Source organism: Mixophyes fleayi, chromosome 7 (assembly GCF_038048845.1).
Source record: "Mixophyes fleayi isolate aMixFle1 chromosome 7, aMixFle1.hap1, whole genome shotgun sequence".
Classification (NCBI taxonomy): Eukaryota; Metazoa; Chordata; class Amphibia; order Anura; family Limnodynastidae; genus Mixophyes; species Mixophyes fleayi.
Genome location: NC_134408.1, coordinates 22,319,853 through 22,344,673, shown reverse-complemented (window position 1 = coordinate 22,344,673; position 24,821 = coordinate 22,319,853). Strand labels below are relative to the sequence as shown.

The following is a 24,821-nucleotide window of genomic DNA, read 5'->3' as shown; positions in this document are numbered from 1 at the left end:
TTGATTTGCTGAATATTGTTTCTTCCAACAAAATGGCTGACACTGTAACACATAGCTGTCTACTGTCCCAGAATGTCCAGGAGACTCTTGGAAAATTGGGAGACCTACACGAGTCCCAGGAAGGTAGGTTAAGATCTCTGCCGTGCTACAAGAAAATGGCAACCACGCTCCAGCACGCAGAAAGAGATGCGCTACAAGAAAATGGCCACCTCTTTCTGCGCACAGAGAGCTATGCTACAAGAAAATGGCTACTACTCTCCTGCTTCAAGGACTGATGTCACAATGTATGTCTCTGCGCAATAGTCGTCTTCTCTCCCAGATCTTTTCCAACCATATATGTATTACAAGTAATTTTTTATTGTTCATTCATATATATATTTGTATTTATTTTTAAATAATGATGTGAGCGAGTTCTCTGTACAGTGCTACGGAATAAGTGGCGCTATGTAAATAAATGGTGATGATGATGATAATGTATTAGAAACCCAAAATGTATTTGTTAAAGTTTGATAGAGAGATTTTTGATAGGTAAAGACTTTAGGCCTATTTATCATTTCCTATTAAAGTTCTGCAGTGTTTATGACAGGGATAATAATTTTTGCTTGTATGCTGTATTTATTCTGCATGGGAGGCCCTATTATTTATCAAAAAGTGTGTCAGTAATTTCACTGATGCACAGCTTTGTTTTTATCACCGGCATGGCCATTAGTTTTACACTAAAATAAAAATAATCTTCTGTCCAGCCTCTGGCGATGTGTGCCACCCATACACGAACCCCCTCCGCTGCGCGCAGTACTATAGCCTCCACCTAGCGGTACTAGATACCCACCTGGACGGATACACCCAAAGGGAGGAGAGCTAGACACACGCCTTGGGCTACCCAGGCCACTAGCCCTTCAGCAGCACCTAAGAGATACTTGCACAATTTCCTGACATTATTTTTCCCAAGTAGGGAAGCATGAAGCAACATCCACACTTTAAATATAAAACAGGAATAAAATGTACAGGTAAACAGAAATCCTTCCTTGGGCGCTCAGTACACCCTATAGAACAATAAAGGAATACAAACTATTTTTTTTTCAAATAAACAGTGCAGGAGAATAACTTTCTGAAATGTATATATTTTATAGTAGAAACAAAAACAAGTAGAGGGAGCAGGTATTGCTTTTGGGTTTTTAGAGGGTGCAAATTAGACTTCAGATGAACTCTGTGTCTGCTGCAGGGCTTTGCAAATACACTTAGGACAGACTTGCAGTAACAGAAAACCCCCAACCTATCTTTAATAATGTCCCCATAAAACAGAATGATGCTGGTTTATGATATGTTGTCATTCTCTGGGCTGCACACAATGAGATTCAGGGGATGTGAGAGGGGATTAGAGGAGGAGGTGAGGGGTGTGGGGGATGTAGTGAGAGAATGACAGATAGCTGTTTGCTTGGAGGTGGTGGGGGGGAACCAGCAGCAACATCTGTCCTTGCTTATTTGCATAACCCCGCCTCTAGTCTTTGCTGATAGGCTCAACAGGTTCTCTTTGACTGTGTTTGTCAACGCATACTAGCGACGATTGGTTATTGCGGCTGTCAGTCAGAGTCTAGGGGGCACCGCCTCTTTCCAGGGCTGATACCGGTGCCTGAGAGGTGAATCGTAGAAGAAGCGGCAGCCGGAGAGAGAGCGCAGCTGTGCACCCGATACCTGGAACCCGGGACTACAGTGCTAAGCAGCGGGCACCGGGCTGGGGAAAAGTTCTGTGCAGGGCTTTGGGGATGAGCATTGATTATTGGGGTGCAGTATTGACAGTGCCTCAGGACTGGGGTGCAGGTCAGGGGACAGGGGAGTTGATATTAAGGTGCAGAGTTAGGCAGTAAGGATACAGCATTGGTGTGCAGGGCTGTGGGGTGAGAACACAGTATTGGGGTGCAGTATTGGCAGTGCCTCAGGACTGGGGTGCAGGTCAGGGGAGAGGGGAGTTGATATTAAGGTGCAGAGTTAGGCAGTAAGGATACAGCATTGGTGTGCAGGGCTGTGGGGGGGAGTAAGAACACAGTATTGGGGTGCAAGGCTGCAGACTGAGGGAGTAATATTAACGTGCCAGGCTGAGGAGCATAGTACTGGGGTGGAATAATAATAATATTTGGGTGCAGTTCTGAGGTGCTGTATTGTAGCCCAGGAGTGGGAAGTGAGGACAGAATTCTGGGGTGTAGGGTATCATGTGACTTGGGTTGGACAGGACAATGCAACAGAGAGGGATAAAGAAGAACATAAAGAAAGTGTCAGACAACAGCCAGAGAACAGGAATTACAGGGGACAAAGAAGAGAGAACATTGAGACAGCTGGGAGCAAAGAGGCAAATAGAGAACAGATTACAGAGAGAACAGGTTGCAGAGAGAGCAGGTTGCAGGGAGCTAGAGATATCTAAGAGTAGTGACTGGAACTGAGGGAGAGAAGACAGGGTGCACAGTGACTGACAGGAATAGAGAGGGGGCAGGGACCACAGAGATTAGACAGGAACATAGAGATAGGAGGTATCTAAAAAAAAATAATATCAACCCACAAAGCAGGAGAACATAGAGAGCCAGCAGCAGCTCAGGTGGCCAGGGATCCACAGGCTGAGGCAGTACAAACAAGGAAATAGACTGAGAAACCTGTGGACTGTTACGGTACAGAGAAAGCAAACAGCTTGGACACCTGCAAGGCATCTAAAGCGTTAACTTGTGGCTGTGAGATAGCAGTAGTACGTATCAATTAAAGAGAGTGCTCTTGTGGTTGTAGCTGGGACTTCTGCAGTTCAGGGAATATAGTTGGTGGCTCTGTGGGTGTTCAGCCTCCTGATCCAGCTCAGGGAGCACAGTTCTGTCTCTCTAGGAGTTTAGAGTAGAGTTAGAGAAACCTGTAGAGGAGAGATGCTGTTCCAGCTGCACTAGTCCTGTGACCTCATTATCTTACAAGGCACCTCCAAGGCTCAACAGTCTATATTACTCCGTGGGATCACGGTATCTCCCACCTATTGGGTGTCTGGTGTCTACACTCTGGCTATAGTGACCCGTTGGTCACACCATGTCCAGGAAGAAGAGTCAGAAGGGTAAAAGCAGCAACTCCCCCGCTTCCAACTTACCACCCACCAAGGACAATGGCAAGGTGGGCAGCGAATCCCACAGCAATGGCATGGTGATGTCCGGCCGGCCATCCCTCAGCAACAGCGGAGAGTTCTATGACATTGCTTTTAAGGTGAGACATTATATTCCTTCTGTGTATATTTATCACCTATATGTCAGTCATATGTCAAAGTTTCTATCCCCCCATGTGACACAGAATCTAGACCCCAAACGCTGCTCAGTTTGATAGGTGTTCTATATGAGGGATCTCCTGGGAGATTTCAGTACAGAACTATTTCCTCAAAAATATCTAAAGATTGTGTGAGACTCTACAGGGATCTACAAGGTAATCTCTTTGCTTCATATAGAATGAGATTTAGTTTCTTCACTTTCCAAGCGTATGTTGTATATCAACATATGTTATCATATAGGACCATATTTATCTTACACAACTGTAATAGTTACATTATACCTCCGGATTAAAAAGATGTGTTTTAATACGTTTTGATATATCCATATGTTCAAAAGGACTCTTGAGTTTGAATAGGCTTTTGTACATTTTACAAGTTAGTTTTTGAAAAATATCCAAAATGAGGATGAAAATACCACGGTGATGCTGACCTGTTGCTCGATTTGTAAGGGATACAGTATTTATTTAATGACTAACCCAGTAGCCTAGTTATCGTCAAAGTGTGTAATCAGCACGATTGGGCTTTGAGTCAGGGTCCAAGCAGACTGTCAGAATTTGTCTTTCCAAAAAGACGTCCATGCTCCCAAAAGACGCAACGTATTCCATGACACAGTAGACAAATCAGCAAATTATTGTTAAAATGCAACTTAAAATATATATAGAAGGGGGATAATATGTGTGTAAGAGCATATATTTCCAATAATATATATTACATGCTTCATAATGTACTTTCCACCCTCTTTACAATTACCCGGCACCGTTTGAAAGTAAATTGCAGGAATGCTGTAAATTGTAGTTCATTAACAGTTTGGAAGTGGCAGGTTTCCTACCTGTGCATGCTTTTATTTAAGTGTATAATTTTATCTTATTACATTGATTCTCAATGGGAATGGACCTACTTCTTCAAGATGCAATTGTATAGGAAGTCCTACGTGTTTTTTCACAAGATATCTTGGCTCAGGCATAGAGGTTCAGTGTCGCAAGTACTTATATTAAATTGATATATTTTAAGTCTTACCTGTCTCTATGTCCTGAAGGTTGGGTCAGGTATGTAAATATGTACTGAAATGAAGATATGAGGGGTATAATTACTAAACTGCGGGTTTGAAAAAGTGGAGGTGTTGCCTATGGCAACCAATCAGATTGTAGTTATCATTTATTTAGTGCATTCTACAGAATGACAGCTAGAATCTGATTGGTTGCTATAGGCAACATCTCCACTTTTTCAAACCCGCAGTTTAGTAAATCTAGCCCTGAGTCTTAAGGTGCATCTGTCACATACTCACGTGGGAGGCAGTCTTTTTTTTTGGGCTGTTCCAATATTCATAAAGTGGCAGACGATTATTTCACCAGGAACCAGCGGCATCTCTGAGGTACCCCATAATTAAACATTAATGAGGCACTGAATCCTGCTAATTTGATGGGCTTCATTCCTATCATTGGCACCTAGGGAATTGCCAGTCTTCATTCGTTTGAATATGGTCTAATATTCATATTGGCTGCCAACACTTATGATATGCACAGACATAACTTGAGAGGGGGCTTCCTAGGCTCATATGCAACTAGCAGGAAACTATCAAATTATCCTTGGTAGTGTGGTGCCACGGACCTTGGTTTTTGTCTTTTTTCGTGATCTAATAAGCCAATCTCCAAGTATAAAAAGAATCTCAATAATGCTGCCAAGGCTCTGATGGAAGATCCACCATTCCAACCCTTCAATCAAAGAATGGTTTGGTCACTTCTATACGTCATTGAATGACATATCATCCGAGGCGTCTTACAGATATTCAGAGTTCACCTCCGTTTGGGTCAGGTGTCTGAAATCCAAGAAGTCGAGTATGTATCCCCTCTATTCTGTGCCTTCTATTTGGTGACCACTACCTGGTAATACTTGGATATCAGTTCTTTTCAACCAGTCTCAGGATATTTTGAGGTCACATATCAGTAAAGATGTTCTCCAGTTCAGATCCTTCAAGGCGCTGTTGGACCTCCCGTTCCCTCATACGGTCCCCCACCCAGGGACAAACGCAGTGGGCGTGACCAGCATGCATGGGGGCGTGGCTATAATATTAGACAGTGATTGGCTGCTCTCCAACTTCCTATCCCCATAATATACACGGGCAATGCTGCGTGCACTACTGTTAGGTGCACACAGCTCTCCCTTTTCAATCAGAGCCATGTGACGCAGGGGCAGGGTCCAGCCACATCAATTATACAGTGCCCCTGGCTTGGAGGGGGGTTTCCAGGCACTAGGAAAGCCCCCCCCCCTCGGTTTGCCTATGCCACCCTCCGTCCTTTTCCACCTCTTCTCAAGTTCTCTTTCCCCTCCATAGCTTAATATGTTGAGATGGCAGATGTTTTGCAATTGTTTTCTACCCCTTTAATTATTATATCTGATTATGCTGTATACTGGTGACGACTCCATATGTCAGGATAGAGTATACTTTTTGCAGCACTAATATAGAATATGTTAAAACATACAGCACATGCAACAGCCTTAGAGGGGCACCACTCTCGCCAATCATCTGTATTTTTTTCCTATCTTTATTTTACTAACCTAAAATTATTTTGGAAAAATATTTATTGTGCTAACACAGTGGTCTAGTACACCTTACCATATGTGCGAGGTACATCAGCATATCACAAAATGCTAGATAGTGAAGCAGTGTCTGCTATAACCACAGCCATCTTGAGAAATTGAACTGATTTTCCTACTGTCAGGAGCAATAGATTGAATTATAGAGATTGATGAATCATTGCATGTCATGTAGACTCTTATTAGGCAGGAGAAATAATTCCCCTTTGTAGGTCTGTCCAGGGCCTTGCGTATGAATCCAACGTCGCAAAATTATCTAGCCATTTTCTCGACTACCACATTTTATCTCTCGAAACTTTTAACGGTGAAGTGGGACCAAGGACCCTTTTATATTCTGTAGATAAGTGGTTGAGTGATTTTTTTTTCTTTAGATTAGAGATGAAAAAAATGATCTTACCATCTGAAAAGCTTTTCTGGTACATTAAATGCTATTGGGATTTAAGAGAAAAAAAAAGACAGCTCTTTGAATTCAAAATAGTTTTTCTCATTGAAAGACAAAAAAAAAACGTCAGCCTGAATTTAAGCAAAAAACTCATTATTTTGTTTTATGGCTGAAAACATTTGCAGCCCAAGGGAGCGAGGGCAGCCAGCCGCAAAATATGTTACTTGCCCCAATGGCAAGAGATAGTAGAAGAACCTAGACGAAAAAGTTTTCGTATTTTGGGTTTAATCTAAAAACATTAAAACAGTTTTGAATATTCATGGGTAGATTGGAGTGAGAGGTACAAAATGAATTTATTTTAAATGTGAACTTATTAAAGGGGTTGTGTGCTTTTAGATAACACTTTTCTTAATTAAACATTTTTCCTGAGTATAACAAATAGGGTTATATCCCAGTAATCTAACCTGTTAATCTGAGATGAGGCTTGCGCAGTTTAGTGCTATGTTTGTTTAGGGAGAGGTTGCACGATGACCCGAATCATGTCCTTGGGAATCATGTCATCAAGACGCCAAAGTGAAATCCAAGAGGCTGGCCAGGACACCCTGAAATTCAGGAGACTCCCAGATGTTTCGGGGGAGTAGGCAAGTATGAGTTGAGTGTCAGGCGAGGGCTGGCAAAATTTTAGCCCGGGGGGCAAGACTCGTCTCAGCAGCCTATTAGGAACATTTTAAAGGAAAAAAAAATGCATATGTCCCCCTGCCCCCCAGCCCAGCCTGCATTGGGAAGGGAGAGGGGGCAGCTTAGACAGAGGGTCACAAATGGGTTTTTACCTGGGTTGGAGGTCTCCTGATGGGGATCTCCAGTGTGACTATAAATTGTTTTGCAATATTCTAATGTACTTTCACCATTTACCAGCATGAGTACATCTATACAGTGACCCCCAGCAACCAATCAGCTCTTAGCTTTGATAAGTCTATTGCGGTTCACACCAGTGAACGCACAATTCTGATGATGACGGTCATTATCTTCTGTCGCTCCTTCACAGCTATGTTAACAAATAGCCCTCACTATCTGTAGCCAGTACTGTACCAGTTTTATCCCTTTGTGTGCTTGTTTCTTGGTCCTGGGGTGTTTTATCTGTAGTGTATCTGTGCCCGAGGTGAGCATATAATAGACAAGCCGCCTGCACTTGTTATAACGCACTAAGCTCACAACCTTTCATGTTTCTTCTCCTACATTTAATAGCCAGCTCCTGAGGCGGATTGCCATGCGAGATGCTTATCTCTGTGTGCACCGTTCACAGGTCCGTGGAGGAAATTACTAGTTTTACAACATAGCTCATTTACGCATTACCTGCTAATCTATGACCTGTTTTGTGTGTGTGTGTTCATCTGAACAGCTTCTGTTACCTGTATGGCAGCAGTAGGGTTAAAATGCTGTAAACGTAGGTGTGGTGGTTAATGTGGATTACACGTTGTATAAAGCATCTGCTGTTTTTCTAGTATGTTTACTTTTGGTTATGTTCTATTTTTGTCTCTCTTTTTTTTTTTTTTTAACAAGTATTGAGGTCATCTTCATGTCAATCTTTCACTGGGGTGTTAACACTTTCTCACTCGGCTTGCTTGGTAGTATACAGCGTTAAATTTTTTTCTTGAGGTTCTGCACACAAGACAACGAAACACTTCACTTCAGAGGCTTACGGTGGGCGGAATGTAGGCCATACTTTTTGGACCTCACCTCCAATGGGCTGGTGCAGGGAGTGGGTGCGGCCTTCCCCTCCTCCTGCGCAGTGACACGATTCGTCAGCCATGATGACGTGGCTCACATAATCAGGGTGCTCCCCGAAATTTGCGACGTTCAAGGAGAGTAGATAAGTTTGATGCAAGCAAATCTCATACAATTTGGCGAGCCATTTGACAATGATCCTGCCAGTTGGCATTCAGGTCAAGCCACAAGTTCAGCCCATCATGGTCAGCTTAAGCATATTTCTGAGTAGGTCTCCTGGACGGCCAGGAGAGCAGAAAATTATCTTGCATCCTGCCCATAGTGAAGTGAGCGGGACGGGGACCTTGAAGATGCGATTTGTGGCAAATCGTGTAATTTCCAACCTGCCCCCGCGTCGGAATATCATCCTTGTGTCTGTTCACTGCAGGGGTTGGGGCTGAATGACGTGATTTGCGTTGCCCCGTCCCACTGCATATTGGCAATTCAAAAATAGAAAGTTGGAAAGTACGAGCTTAAGTGACATTAACATTTTTTTGAGATCGTCTGAACACTTGTTCAGATTGTTTAACTGAAATACACATCAATCCTACTATGACTAATCTGTAATATATTTTGTCAATTGTATATACACTATATAGACAAAAGTATTTGGCCACACCTGTAATTATTGAATTGAAGTGTTTCAATCAGACCCGTTGCCAGAGGTGTATAAAATCAAGCACCAAGCCATGCAGTCTCCAATTGTAAACATTTGTGATACAAAATGGGTTATTCTGAAGATCTCAGTGACTTCAAGCGTAGTACTGTGATAGGATGCACCTTTGCAATAAGATGGTTTGTGAAATGTCATCCCTGCTGGATATTCCACGGTCAACTGTAAGTGATATTATTATAAAGTGAAATTGTTTAGGAACAACAGCAACTCAGCCACGAAGCGGAGACCACATAAAATCACAGAGCGGGGTCAATGACTGCTAAGGCACATGGTGCATTAAAGTCGCCAACGTTCTGCTGATTCCATAGCTGAAGAGTTAGTAACCTCCACTGGCATTAATGTAAGCACAAAAACTGTGCGGTGGGAGCTTAATGGAATGAGTTTCCATGGCCGAGCAGCTGCATGCAAGGTTCACATCACCAAGACCAATGCCAAGCGACGGATGGAGTTGTGTAAAGCACACCGACACTGGACTGTGGAGCAGTGGACACGTGGGCTGTGGAGTGATGAATCACGCTTTACTGTTTAGAAGTCAGATAGGTGAGTCTGGGTTTGGCGGATGCCAGGAGAACGTTACCTGCCGGACTGCATTATGCCAACTGTGAAGTTTGGTGGAGGAGGAATAATAGTATGGGGCTGTTTTTCAGGGTTTGGGCTAGGCCCCTTATCTCCAGTGAAGGTCAATCTTAATGCTTCAGCATACCAAGTCATTTTCTACATTGCAATGCTTCCAACTTTGTGGCAACAGTTTGGTGAAGGCCCTTTTCTATTCCATCATGACTGTGCCCCAGTGCACAAAGCAAGGACTACAAAGACATGATTTGATGAGTTCAGTGTGGAAGAACTTGACTGGCCCACACAGAGTCCTGACCTCATCCACATCGAACACCTTTGGGATGAACTGGAACGGAGATTGCGAGCCAGGTCTTCTAGTCCAACATCAGTGCCTGACCTCATAAATGCTCTACAGAATGAATGGGCACAAATTCCCACAGAAACACTCTAACATCTTGTGGAAAGCCTTTCAATAAGAGTGGAAGCTGTTATCGCTGTAAAAGAGGGACCAACTCCATATTAAAGTATTTGTATTTGAATACAATGTCATTACAGTCCATGTTAGTAGATCTCTATAAATATCCACATTCTTTAAGTGGAAACATGTTATATTATATAATGATCAAAAAAATGTTTTAAAAATAGTACTTAGTACATGACCCAGAATGCTCTGTTCTTGTATGATACATGAAATGTCAGTATGAGTATGAGATGCCACCAGACTACTAATGCTATACCATACTTGCCAACTTTTCCTCTTTGGCTTCAGGGAGATCCCGGTGGAGGTGGATGTACGGGGGCGGGGCTTAATGAATCACATCATTTTGGCCCCGCCCCCTGCTGTAATTGTCCAAAATTGTGCCAATCGTTTAGGGGGCGGGGCCAAAATGATGTGATTCGTTAAGCTAAGATGGCACAATATTTGCGTCATTAAGCCCCACCCCTGACACTTATCTATTGCGGGGGCGAGAACCAGGAGGTTGCCCTGCTCTCCCGGGAGGTCTCCCAGAAATGCAGGAGTCTCCTGGACATTCCGGGAGAGTAGACAACTATGCGTTAAAGAAAAGCAACTAATGAATCTCTAGAGACTGAAGTGTCTTTTACATTTCTGTCTCCATTACTGAAGTCATGTTGTCTTACCTGTCAGTCTTTGATTAAATCTTGGTCTCCATGAAAATGGCCACCTCCATAGGCATCAATACATGGACATAGGACATAATTTCTGAACTGTGTCATCATGCCACAGATGGCGAAGCCAACCAGGTCTTGTACTGGCTCAGCATCAGGGAGAATGCCAGACTCTTCAGGGAGTGAGGGAGATCACCCCTATTTCAGGGAGTCTCCCTGACATTCAGGGAGGTTTGGCAAGTATGTGCTATGCTTGTATGTTCCTAACAACCAGTCCATTATTTAGGCTCTGTTACTTTCACTGGAAAGAGAGCGGAAAACCGGAGACGAGCACAATACTACGTTGAGTATAATATCATTATCATGATGTCACAATATTCATTGACATTTGGCCCTTTAAGCCATATTGTAATGGCTCACAAGGTATGTTGGGAGTTGTAGTTTAAATATGACAGATTATAATACTGGTTTGATATAATTAAGCATATGGTTCTTCTAGAAGGCAGATCATTCATTATTACTGTTCTCATGAGAGAGGGCGCAGTAAAAAGAGGATATAACCCCCCCTCCCAAAAAATAGTGTCATGTCCCCTTTAACATACTTAATAAACATTAATTTTATTCTCCATCTCTCTTGATATCTATTTCCACTTTAAATGTGTCTGTGATCTCTCTTGTTCCCTTAATAGTTAATTTCCATTTTGATTGGCTGCTGGTAATTACTGCACCCTCGGTTTAATTATTTTCACGTTCAGCGTATCCGATAGGGGGTTTGAGGGCTCTGACTATGAACCATATTGCTATTATCACACATATAATAATCACACAATGTGAGGGAACATAACAATTATGCTGAGTTTATAGTTTCATGGTGTTAATCTATGTTGCCGTACACACTTGTGCTTTTGTATTTTTGTTTGTTTTGATACTTTGCTTATGTTATTTTTATTATTATTATTATTATTATTATTATTATTATTATTATTATTATTATTATTATTATCTTTATGTTTTGTATTTGTTTTTCTATTTCCTTTGCCATTTCTTTTATTATTATTAACTGTTATTTATATAACACCCTATGTAATCAGTCACATCAGTCCCTGCCCCAGTGGAGCTTGCAATCTACAGTCCCTACCACAGAGGGTCACACATACACACTAGGGGGTATAGTTTCTAAACTGCGGGTTTGAAAAAGTGGAGACGTTCACTATAGCAACCAATCAGATTCTAGCTGTTATTTTGTAGAATGTACTAAATAAATGATAACTAGAATCTGATTGGTTGCTATAGGCAACATCTCCACTTTTTGAAACCCGCAGTTTAGTAAATATACCCTTAGGTATTTTTGTAGTGTGGGAGGAAACGACACAATTATGGGGAGATCATACAAACTTCACACAGATAGCGCCCTGGGCGGAATCAGACCTATAGCTCCATCATAAGTGAAGGTTGAGGCACAGAATTCAGCTGGACAATGGTCAGAACATGATTTTTGCACGCAGGTTGTACACAGGTTAGACTTGCTCCTATCTCAGTCCGTACTGTAGACAGACACCTAGGTATATGTAAACGCACAGAGGAGATATGTAATTTTGCTTTGCACTTGCCCCCATGTGTTTATAAAGAGACACGTTCTCTACGTTATATACCAGAAAAAACGCTTGTGGGGTCTTGGATCCTCACATTTAAGTAGAACGAATAAAACAGCCAATGATAAGTGTATCCCACCAGATTCTGGTAAATAGAGCTGAAAATAACATTACATTTATAAGTAAAGAATAACATACATGCAAATGTGATCAGAATGGCTGTTTTTAAATCTTTTAATGAGGAGTTGCTATGTTTAAATTTACTCAGATTAATTTGTACCTTGATTAAATGTACTCACATAAGGGGTACTCTATTGTCTCACTAGGGTAAGATCTTGAGAAGATCTGCCCTAGGTAGATGCTTACTGTGGTAGATTGATACCAGAGAGAATGTGTGTTTGAGGGAGTTTGATGGTGGCTTTCAGGTTTATCCAGTGCCCTTGAAAATCACAGCATAATCATTTATGGGTGAAGGTGTAGTTTGTGGCATTGATTGAAGTCCATAGAGGTGTGTACTGGTTCTGGAACAAGGGTGTACCTACCATAGCTGATATAAGGCCCACAGCTAACGGGGCTCTCCTTCCCTTTTCCATGCGTACAAGGGAGTTTTTCCAGCATTGAGCGCTACGTGGGGGTCCTTACAAGTTTTGTCATAGAGCTCACATATGTCTAATTCCTGAGAGCCCCATGGGAACGCTGTGTGTTCTCACAGGCTCCATAGAGATATTCTCACTGATTTACACCACTTCACACTTGTTAGATCTTCATGTGCAGGAAAAAGGACGTGAATAGCCTGACTCATCTTTCATGCTCAGTGTCAGCGTCTCCCTTCTGCTGTGTACTGACACATAGAAGAAACAGTACGTGGAGCGTGCATTTATAAGCGTCTGTCTGCAGTATAAAGTGTACCCAGCACCTATAGACAATGGAGCCAATATGAGAATAGGGACAGGTTTTTTAGGAAGTAATGACATCTCTGAGCCGTAGGCACCTATTTATATATAAGTGACAATTAGGGATGATTTTTTTTTTTCTGACCTGGGGGTAAATGTATCAAGCAGAGAGTTTTCCGGTGGGTTTGAAAAGTGGAGATGTTGCCTATAGCAACCAATCAGATTCTAGCTGTTATTTTGTAGAATGTACTAAATAAATGATAGCTAGAATCTGATTGGTTTTTCAAACCCGCCGGAAAACTCTCAGCTTGATACATTTACCCCCTGATCTCTTTTTAAAAAAAATATTTTAATAGCAAACAGGATTAAGATTCCTAATTTTCTGCCTATTAGATACAATTCTTAATATCTTAATTTTATTTTGCTTTATAATGTAATATGTATTAAAGATGAATATTTAAAATTCTAAAATAATGAAATCCAGTCAGCATGACATCACAGATCTTGTAGTTCACCAAGGTCAGCCAATAGAGTACAGCACGTGCCGCGCTTATCGTCAGTCTATTATAAAGTGTTGTCTCGTACCTTAATGACGTTGCTCGTGGCGGGTGAATTAATAGACAGGATATTAGTTTATCCCACCAAATGGGAGGCGAGAAGTAGATTTTTGAAACACCAGCTTCGTTCTGATGCTGTTGGACCAATGGAATGGAAACTCAGCGTTCACTTTACATTGTCCTTCAGAGATTCGTAAATGCAGCCCTACCTGTGTGTTTTCCCTTACAATTGCTATATATGTTATTCTGCTCACTGCTGAGTACTAATGGGCCGATTACTCATCTCTCCTTAAAGCGCGAGTTCTTTAACTGGCTTCTGAGACACTTTCCGCCTCTTGTATACTAAATTAAACCTGCGGTTTTCTAGAAAGGAAAGAAAAAAAAAGCTAGAGATATAAAGCAGCATTGGACTGTGAATATACCTTTCTAATAAAAAATAGTTTGTACTGTAATACACAAGTAATAGTAATACAGTGGCTGAACTACCATTGGTGCAGCAGGTGGGATGCATCGGCTCCCATGGAGATAATGGGGCCCTCAGCACTGGGAACTAGCGAGTTGTGGGCCCCGGTTCCCTCCTTCCAGCTTCGCTGCATCGGCTCCCATGGAGATAATGGGGCCTGCAGCACTGAAAACTTGCGAGCTGTCCCGGATTCCCGCTTCCTTGCACTGGGGCCGACAGCTCTCTAGTTCCGCTTCTGTATTAATATATGTATAAACTTCTGTAAACAACATTTATAAACAGTGATTTGTGATGTCATCGCATATAATGTGTTTTGAGGTAATCACCTCAGTGTTCAAAGCTTGTGGGTTAGAAATAATAATAATAATGCTTTACTTTATTAATATGGATATTAGAAGAGATCTGTGACCCTAATTTCTATTATGTGTATGATCGCGGAACTCCTCAGTGACTTATAATACTCTTATAATCTACAGTAGGGAGTATATAGGGCAGCACAGTGGCCTAGTGGTTAGCACTTCTGCCTCATAGCACTGGGGTCATGAGTTCAATTCCCAACCATGGCCTTATCTGTGTGGAGTTTGTATGTTCTCCCCATGTTTGCATGGGTTTCCTCCGGGTGCCCTGGTTTCCTCCCACACTCCAAAAACATACTGGCTGCTATCAAAAATTGACCCTAGTCTCCCTGTCTGTGAGTGTGTGCCTATATTAGAGAATTTAGACTGTAAGCTCCAATGGGGCAGTGACTGATGTGAATGAGTTCTCTGTACAGCACTGCAGAATTAGTGGCGCTATATAAATAAATGACAATGATGATGATATTGTCCCATATATAATGGCTCTTACTGCTTTTTAGCTTTGGCAAAATATATCTTGTCCAATTTATTTAATTTATTTCAGACACATTTTATTTAAAGACATATATGTCATGTATTAAGAAATAAATATTGTAGTATTTAAGGGATATTGTATTCTACATCTTCAGAGTTCTATGACCATAATGTTCTATGGGGACTGTGAATTGGAGTCAATTTACCAAGCTCCGAAATCTAAGCTTTTCTAGTTGGTTTCTAAAGACTTGGGCACTGTAACGCAAATGTGATGGGTAGAGGATCTTTTCGGATCCCTCTCTCTGTCAATTTATTGGCCTATGCGCAGTTAAATCAGCTGTGTGAAAGAATGAGAAAGCCCCATAAAGGTGCGAGGAATAATGAGCGGAGATTTCTGCCTTAATTGCCGGCAATGTGCGCAGCGCCATGTCCGTGCGCCACATCACCGACAATTGAATCTCCCTCATAGGGGTATTCAATTGTTAGCGTTAACGGGGAAAAATGAGCGCTCAAAAAATCTTAGCGTTAATACGGTAATTACTCGCGGAATTTCAGCTCACCGCTCCCTGAGCGGCGAGCTGAAATTCCGCGAGTAAACTACCGTATTAACGCTTTTCTCGCACAATATTACCGTATAAACGGCAATATTTTTTGAGCGATCGTTTTTTTCCGTTAACGCTAACAATTGAATACCCCCCATAGAGTCTGCAGTTGCTGTATTATGGATGTCTGACAAAGTCCAGTGCAGAGATATGCTGTAGTCTGTATATTTATAAAACAATATTTGGTTCTAGAAGTGGGATTGTCTAAACAGTATCACAGAAAGCATGGTAACAAATGGTAAACACGTTGCTTCACTGGACCTAGACACAGGAAACCATTAAGTGAACTGTACAAGATGGAAGTCGTTGCTGTGGCTGGTATTTATGCAGACAGAGAGTGAAAAGGCAGCAAATAGTACATTGGACAGTATACATACTGGTCATGGTGTGCTAGAGGAGAGCTGTCTGCAGCAGATAAAGTGAATCCAGGCATTTAATAGACAAATGTGAGACTTATTGCAATCCCTGCAGAACCTTTCTGATACAGTGCAAATTGTTTATGAAAGACATCAAAGTCACACGAGTCAATACAGAGGCTAGCTCAGCTAAAACTTATTGCACAGTACTGCAAGTTCCAAGGTGCAGACAGTATGATTTGAAATTGCATATTATTGTGGAGTAAACACAAGGAGTTGCAGGAATAAACTACTAGAAGACCTCAGCCTAGAGAAGTCATTAACTATTACTGAAACCTTTTAAGCATGAAAGCCAATGTTGAAAGGTTGGAGGGTGCAGCGCAAGAAGAACATGCTGTTGTAGGATGCATAAAATAAGCAGAGAGGAGGCAAATAAAGGAACAAGGTGAAAAACACACACACTGCAGACACAAACATTACAATAAAAGGTTCCCAGCACGACAACAAACAGCACCGTACCTCACGTGTGAAATATTTGGACGCACAATGATGCAGATTAAAACTTGCATACATAGGGGCAGATGAAGTCGGGATTGATAACATAGATGGATTTATCATGTACTAACAGTGGCTAAAAAGCATGCTAATTAAAATTAAAAGCTTGACACTGGTGTACAACTAAACTGCATACCCCTGTGCACATAGAAACATGTACTACAAGAAAAATCTGCTCTTTACAAAAGAGAATAGGCAAGAATATTAGGATATTACGCGAAGAGACTCAAAGTAATAGGCAGCAGTTTCTTGGGGCCTGATTCATTAACTTAAGAAACTTCTTATTTCAGTCTTCTGGACAAAACCATGTTACAATACAAGGGGTGCAAATTAGTTTTCTGTTTTGCACATAAGTTAAATACTGACTGTTTTTTCATGCAGCACACAAATACTTAATAGCTTATTTGTACACTGAAATTTAAAGTTGATATTTGTGTGCTACATGAAAAAACAGTCAGTATTTAACTTATGTGCAAAACAGAATACTAATTTGCACCCCTTGCATTGTAACATGGTTTTGTCCAGGAGACTGAAATAAGAAATTTCTTAAGTTAAGATCCTTAATGAATCAGGCCCACCGAGAAGATTTCCTATAGCTCTTAGAGAAATAATTAAAAAGGGACTAATGGAAAGTCTGGCTGTCCTTGTCACAGATCCATTGGAGTGGGTGAGCTCAGAGGTAAAATGATAAAATAATCTGCTGATAATCGGCGTTGACCCAAGAAACCTCATCTAAACTAATGAGAGGGCGCTATACACTACCAGCACTGCATGACATCTCTTACGGACTGGCAGCAGCATAGTTCTTGGGTAAATTAGTGTCCATTAGTGCTGGATGAAGAGAACAGTAAATTAACCACTGTTCATACCTTGGGTAAAGCTTTACTATAATTTGGAATCACATTCGCACAGGGAATACTCAAACAAATGGTATATTAAATAATAGAAGAATACATTGGGTAGAAGCATTGATGAACTCCTGGGGGGTATATTTACTAAACTGCGGGTTTGAAAAAGTGGAGATATTACCTATATCAGATTCTAGCTGTCATTTTGTAGAATGTACTAAGTAAATGACAACTAGAATCTGATTGGTTGCTATAGGCAACATCTCCACCTTTTTAAACCTGCAGTTTAGTAAATATACCCCCTGGTGCGTGGGGAAAACAAGGGATTCTGTCAAAAGAAGACACAGATAAAGTGCATCAATAAAGCTGCCAGGCCGTTGTTAGCCGTTGACCCAGAACAAATGGGAAAATCAGGCTACCAGCAACCGTGGAAAAAGCACAATCTTACTATCTCAGACTCAACCGGCAAATCAGGAAAAGCCGGATTCATCTGAGACACAGATGTCCTCACCAATGCTGCGGAAGGCAGTGAAACGAGAGCCAGGCAGGAATTACCACAAGACAACGCTCCTTGCTTAAGTGAAAAGAACCAGGACAATGTCAGAGAGGACAACATGAAGGATGTTTCCGATGTAATCTAAGTATTTTCCTTGAGGCAGCACAAGTTGACAGTGACAATACTGCTGGTCAGTAGCCTGCAAAGTATTCCCAACCTATATGTAGGATACTCCACCCAAAACTAAGTTTTTGGTGGACGTATCCATTAATTGTAAAATACAACAGTAAAATTGTAATTTATACAGCATACATGGGGTTCTCAGTGGTAATTCAGTGTTTATTATTCTTGTTGTTTTTTTTTAATATGCAAAACGGTGTTTTTTTTAGTGTTAATGAAATAAATATGCAATAGAACTCCGTATAATTTTGGGGTTTTCTTCTTACAATCAAATAAGAGCCTAATATATTTCGCCGTCACCGTAGGAACTGAGAAGAAAGGATCCTAAGGGAGAGAATAGAGCATGCCCGGGGAAAGGAGAGGGTACCAGGAGACAGAATCCCAGGGCAGGGTGCCAGGGGAGAATGTCATGGGGCAGGGAGAGAGTGCCAGTGATCAGGACAGGTGGCATCAGGAACGGGTGCCAGGGTAGAGTGTCATGGGACAGGTAGAGAGTGACAGTGGTCAGGAGAGATGGCATCAGGAACGGGTGCCAGGGGAGAATGTCATGGGACTGCGAGAGGGTTCCAGCGGTCAGGAGAGATGGCATCAGGAACAGGTGCCAGGGGAGAATGTCATGGGATAGCGAGAGGGTTCTAGCGGTCAGGAGAGATGGCATCAGGAACAGGTGCCAGGGGAGAGTGTCATGGGACAGGTAGAGAGTGCCAGAGGTCAGGAGAGAAGGTATCAGGAATGGGTGCCAGGACAGAATCCCAGGGCTGGGTGTCAAGGGAGAGTGTCATGGGGCAGGGAGAGGGTTCCAGTGGTCAGGAGAGATGGTATCAGGAACAGCTGCCAGGGGACAGAATCCCAGAGAAGGGTGCCAAGGGTGAGTGTCATGTGGCATGGAGAGGGTTCCAGCTGTCAGGAGAGATGGTATCAGGAATGGGTGCCAGGGAGCAGAATCCCAGGGGAGAGGACAGTGTTACAGGGGACAGGGAGAGTATACCCATCTATTTTAATAAATAGTTATTGCAAAGTACTAGTGTTTAAAAAAATTAAAAATGTACAAGCGTTTATTAAAAATCATCAATAAACAGTGCTACGGTCGTACACGATTTTGCCAGCACAGAAGCATCATATTGGCTAAGCAAAGCTGCACTACAAGACGTCATGAGGACGGATGTCATACATTTATCACTACTCATAATGTGGCGTCAAGCAGAAAGGGTTACAGCCCAATTACAGGACACCTCTGTCCAAAGCAGAAGCTGTGGTCCTGCTCTTTGTAGTGTAATTGTCAGAAGTCTGCACCAGGAGATTTGGGTTATGTCCTGCGGATGCAGCTCGGGTCCTGACGCAGCTTGCAAATTCCCAACCTCCTGCCAGTGCAGTACATCTCAAAGACAAGACGCTGTCATAGGATTCATTTATCTTTCTCTGAAAGACTCCGGACGCCTCATAGATTTTCCCTGTTATATCATTTAATCAGCTGCAACTTGAGCAGAAAGTACAGGACGACCTTCAGCTGAATTCCCTACTCATTTGCCAGTTGTATCGTGGGCTGATCCTGCCGCTCAGGTCCCTGTTTGATTATCTAAGCGGCGAGTTGGTCCTAAAGCTAGAAAATTTGTCAGAAATTCTTGGAAGTCGAAGAGATCCAAACATGTACCTGCGGATTCAACCATGTCCCAGCCTCTTTGACAGTATTTTTGCACACGTGTGAGAACTGTCTTGAACACATTTCATTTAACACAGTAGTTCAAATTAAAAATAAAAAGTTAAAATGCTTTTTAAATTGATTCAAAATATTTTATCATCATCATTTATTTATTTATATAGCACCACTAATTCCGCAGCGCTGTACAGAAAACCCATTCACATCAGTCTCTGCCCCAGTGGAGCTTACAGTCTAAATTCCCTAATATAGACACACACTCACTCACAGAGACTAGGGTCAATTTTGATAGCAGCCAATTAACCTACCTGTATGTTTTTGGAGTGTGGGAGGAAACTGGAGCACCCGGAGGAAACCCACTCAAACACAGGGAAAACATACAAACTCCACACAGATAAGGCCATGGTTGGGAATTGAACTCATGACCCCAGTGCTATGAGGCAGAAGTGCTAACCACTAGGCCACTGTGCTGCCTAGCTGTGTTTAAATTTTTAGTTAAACTCGTTCGTTTTAGCGTGAACTTCAAACAGCGAACTTCAGAGGCGATTGTCGAGCCTTGACCGCAAACTGCGAATGTGAACCGTACATGTTTAACAGTCCACAGTTGATTGCACCACATGCACGTTTAGGGTCATTAAACCAGTTTGAAGTTTTCCAGCTTCTCTTCTCACACAATCACAAACATGACTAGGCGATTCAAAAATAATAGACACATAGAACCTGATTCGTCAAAGAACGTATATGCCGATTGTGTGTTTATCGATCAAAATCACTCTGAACGGGCCATACGCAGCAGTGTTCACTACATCTACGTGCGCATAGGACATTCACTAGGAGCGTTCGCCCCTAGTCAGTGTACAGCCAGGGTGTTCCAAACTTGAGCGCACGCAGCCAAATACGAATCAGTCTTACTTGTTTTTCTGCCGTATCTCTTGCTCCAGCTACAGGACTAGTCTAAGTCCTGATTACTAGTGATGACAGTCTCGTATGCATGCTATAACATGTGTTTGCAATCAGTAGCAACTATAAAATGTATTTTATGTTCCGTAGACAGTAAGATCATCCTAATAAATCTATTTCATGGGAATTTTAAACTATTTTGTCATTAATGCTTATATTATTAACAGGTAACATTAATTCAATAGTTTTTGTTTTGTTTTCTGTGCATTTGCTTTGCGAATGTATAATCCACATAGTTATTGGACATATCCTGCAGTGTCTTGTTCAGTAGAGAGGACCTGCACCCGAATTCATCAGATCCGTTCCTGGTTGAATTCTGAAGTGTGCGGAGCCTATTACGTCAATTTTAAACCAAACGTCAGTTGCGCTCAGTACGGATGACTTGATGAATCAGGCCCATGGGTGGGGATTCGATTGAACACAAGTTGCCTATCATGTTTCAGGTATTCAATTCCGGGACCATACAGCTCATTTTTGCTCACATCTTCTCCGCACTGAATTAGACTTACAACAAACTCTATTTTATTTCCACTAAAATGTATTGGTCAGGCATGTAAACATTGAACAAAAGTGTCCCTTAGTTTATTTGCTGACAAATGGTAATTTCTAATGGTCCTTTACTATATAACATAATAACGTTCAGTCTGCTGAGACAGGTCCCATCAGGATACTAAATTAGAAGGTTGTTCTGTGATGATTTCTTGCAAGAAGCACTAGGATGAAATTAGCTTTTTCTATGTTGGTTTACACTTAATTGAGCCAAGATTTTTTTTAGTTTGTTTGTGGTTTAACCACTGAGATTACCAGACCCTCCCGACCTTGGGAACGTCATACAAGTGGCGCTTTTGCTTCTTTCGGGTTGTCTGAACCATTAATGGGACATTTTTAGCATTGTTATTTATGTATAAACAGATTGACACTGAGTTTCTCATGCGTAGATAGATTATTGGTAAAAGTGCAATGTTTGTGGGCAACATTGTGGTGCAGTGGTTAGCATTGCAGACTGACAGCGCTCAGGTCATGAGTTTGATTCTGACTTGGGTTCTATCTGTGTAGAGTTTGTATGTTCTCCCTGTGTTTGCGTGGGTTTCCTCTGGGTGCTTCAGCCTCCTCACACAATCCAAATACATATTGATAGATTAATTGGCTTTTGACAAAATTAACCCGTGTGTGTGTATGTGGTAGGGAAATAATTTGTAAGCTTCACTGGGGCAGGGACTGATGCAAATGATTAAATATACTCTGTAAACTGTGGCGAAATATGATGGTGTTATATAAATAACTTAATAAATATTTATAAAAGCTGCATGTGAAACGCGTTAGCGGCACATCACTAAAACGTGTCCAAAGTTTTCAGGGATTTAACCCATTTTCCCAGGGCACATGTGTGAACTAACCCTTGAAGAGGATAATTTTGTTGGGCCCAATTTTGTGCAGATAATTCAATGTAAAAAAAGGATTTTTTGTTGTTGTATTTTTGGAATTATTACTCTGAAAAATTAGAGATGCAGTTGTTATCTCTGTAGTCTCATTATCTATATGGAAGAGTGCTAGGCTGGGTACACACTACAAAAAACTTCTCCGATGTGATATAGTTTACAATTTTACCAACGACTGTAAAAATCAAAAAAGTCCCGATCAGCAGCCTATTCCTGTGTACACACTAAACACATTTTACATTATTTACCGTCAGACCTGTGCTCTTCATCTGTCATAACCATTGGCTGAAAAGATGGTGACTCTGCACACTCCATAGAGATCTATGGACACTGCCGGTCCTGAGTGCGTACACACTGCAGAATTGGAACGACATTGTTCCATCGTTGAACAAGAATTTTAATTTGGGTGTAAAAATGAAATGAAACAATGCGATGAGCTTTGGAACGATAACCGTTCATCATTGGAGCGTACACACTAATATGATATCGGGTTGAACGGTTGTTTATCGGGTGATTTGCCCGATAATCAGCTGAAAGCCCTGTAGTGTGTACCCAGCCTAGCTCTCTGTAACTTGATGAAAGTGTTGTCTATAATTCTATACAGTCTGCGACACAACCTTTCACTTAATGGAACAATGGATATTATCAGCTGAGACATAACTGTTGTGTAGTGATCTTATAGAGACACAGTGAACTTGCACACACGATAATTATTACTAAAACCCGAAACCCATAGTTTCAGATAAGAACCATTCAGAATAAAATACATTGCTCAGTGTTATCCTGATATTCCACTGCAGAACTGTTATTATACTGGTATTACCTCTCTACTCCCATTATAGACTGCATGGGTGACTTAATTAGACAATATCATCCCATTTGGTGTTTTACGCCCGCCGGCTGGATAACCTCCGACTTACACTGGGTCATGTTATCGAGGTTGAAAGATTACTTTAAACGAAGACCAAGGGGCATATTTACTAAACTGCGGGTTTGAAAAAGTGGAGATGTTGCCTATAGCAACCAATCAGATTCTAGCTGTCATTTTGTAGAATGTACTAAATAAATGACAGCTAGAATCTGATTGGTTGCTGTAGGCAACATCTCCACTTCTTCAAACCCGCAGTTTAGTAAATCCAGCCCCAAAAGTCCAATAAGCCCAATAATGATCTGATCAATTCCGAATGGATTACTATCGGGCATTTCGTTGGTTTTTGGGCCGCACACGCTGAAATATTGAGATAATTGTCCGTGTTACACCAGCGATATCAGTCACATCAGCAGAGATCAGCAGAAAAATATGCATTATTTGTACAAGACAATTATATTGATAATTCATGGTGCATCTTAAATACACACAGATGTATCTGTTAATGTCATGTCTTGTTTTCCTAGGTGATGCTGGTGGGAGATTCAGGCGTGGGAAAGACGTGTCTGCTGGTCAGGTTTAAGGACGGGGCGTTCCTGGCCGGTAGCTTCATCTCAACCGTTGGGATTGACTTTCGGGTAAGGCATCGTCACGCTTTTTATTTTCCTTCCCTTGATGCCAGTAATGTGTCGCAACCCTAACAAATGCCATTAAAGCTTCGAATCCTTAAGAATAAGATTCTTAGGCTCAGGATGTGGGAAAGGTTCTATCCTATATAAACTAACTCTTATCTAGTGTTATGGAGCCATGTGGTCACCTTAATGGGCTGAAGAGTTTTATAAGAATTATTGTTTTGCTATAACACTGCACTCTAAGATCACTGTTATGATAATTAGGATTCATTATCTTTCCCAAAGCCTGCAGAGCTAGTTTAACGTTTCAGTGGTGTTTAAATTGTGAGATGTCTGTCAATCAGATCTGCCCTGACCAGCTAGCAATTACAATTTGTCAATCACTGACTATAATGTAATGTATTTTAGCTCATGTGTGTATATGGATCTCGTTTTAAAAGTTTTGTACATTTTGAGAAGAAAATCGGTTTTGCATTTGGGATTGTCCTGCCTGTCAATCACTTACTCGAGCGTATACGTGTCTGGTATCAGTGTCTGTGATATCTGTAGTGCACAGTCAGACCTGTCACATTGGCTGTGTTTAGTGCTACGGTTCCTGAGAAGGAGAGAACCAGGGGATCCTGTGATATTGAAAAGCTGCAGATATATCACACATTGCAAAGAGGATTACACTGCAGAGATAAGTGACAGCACAGAAGACGTGACGGGAATACTGACATAGTATGGAGGGGTGATAATGCTACCTGGAAGTGACACTTACGTGGTGTAGCCTGAGCCTCTTGCTTTGAAAGCATGCTGTAACTTGTAGTTCTACAGCTTCTGAGCATCCACGGGTCCGCTCTAGCAAATGTCTTATTTCTGTGGATATCGTTCATAATTTTGGGATTGATTAAGGATGGCACACGGGGCAAATATAAACATTTATGTTAATTGCATTCAATTGTTTAGCATCACCTAACAATATGTCATCAGAACAGCGTAGAGTGAAGAATTGAACCATACTCCGGTGTTGACAAATAAATGATCGTTGACTACTCTTCCCTAATGTCCGTGAGACGCCCGCATTAGGGGGGAGACCTCCTTGGCTTCTGAGAGAGCGTGGAAACTAACCTGCTGCCAGGTGTGCCCGGGCATGACGCAAGTTGCGCCATTAAGAAGCCCCGCCCCCGCTCAGTAAACACATAGGGTCTGAGTCATAAAAAAAGAAGTAACTATGCATCTGGGCAAAACCATGTTGCATTGGAGGGGGAGGAAAATTTAAAATGAGGGGACATATTTAAAGTTGGGGTATGGCAAGTTCTAGATTGACTTTAAATTTCGGTGTAAAAATAAAGCTATCAAGTATTTGTGTGCTAGATGAAACTACAGCCAGTATTTAACTTATGTGCAAGATAATAAACTAATTTTCACCCCTTGCATTGTAACATGGTTTGTCCCGGAGAACATTTACTGCTTTTTTTTGCCTTACTTTCCTCAATGACTCAGGCCCATAGTGGCAGGGGCGTGATGA

At 41.7% G+C, this 24,821-nt stretch overlaps 1 protein-coding gene and 1 long non-coding RNA gene across 2 annotated transcripts in view; one reads left to right on the top strand and one right to left on the bottom strand.

Moving 5' to 3' along the window:
* Positions 1–1,604: 1,604 nt before the first annotated feature.
* RAB26 (RAB26, member RAS oncogene family) overlaps positions 1,605–24,821 on the top strand; it is a 158,125-nt gene continuing 134,908 nt past the window's right edge. Inside the window, exons 1-2 of the mRNA XM_075179319.1 lie at positions 1,605–3,225; positions 23,207–23,317. Coding sequence (XP_075035420.1) covers positions 3,055–3,225; positions 23,207–23,317 — 282 coding nt within the window. The 5' untranslated portion in view covers positions 1,605–3,054. The remainder of the gene's footprint in view (positions 3,226–23,206; positions 23,318–24,821) is intronic.
* The window catches only part of LOC142097465 (uncharacterized), a 139,629-nt gene continuing 139,105 nt past the window's right edge, over positions 24,298–24,821 (bottom strand). The window contains exon 3 of the long non-coding RNA XR_012678188.1: positions 24,298–24,312. This is a non-coding gene — a long non-coding RNA (uncharacterized LOC142097465). The remainder of the gene's footprint in view (positions 24,313–24,821) is intronic.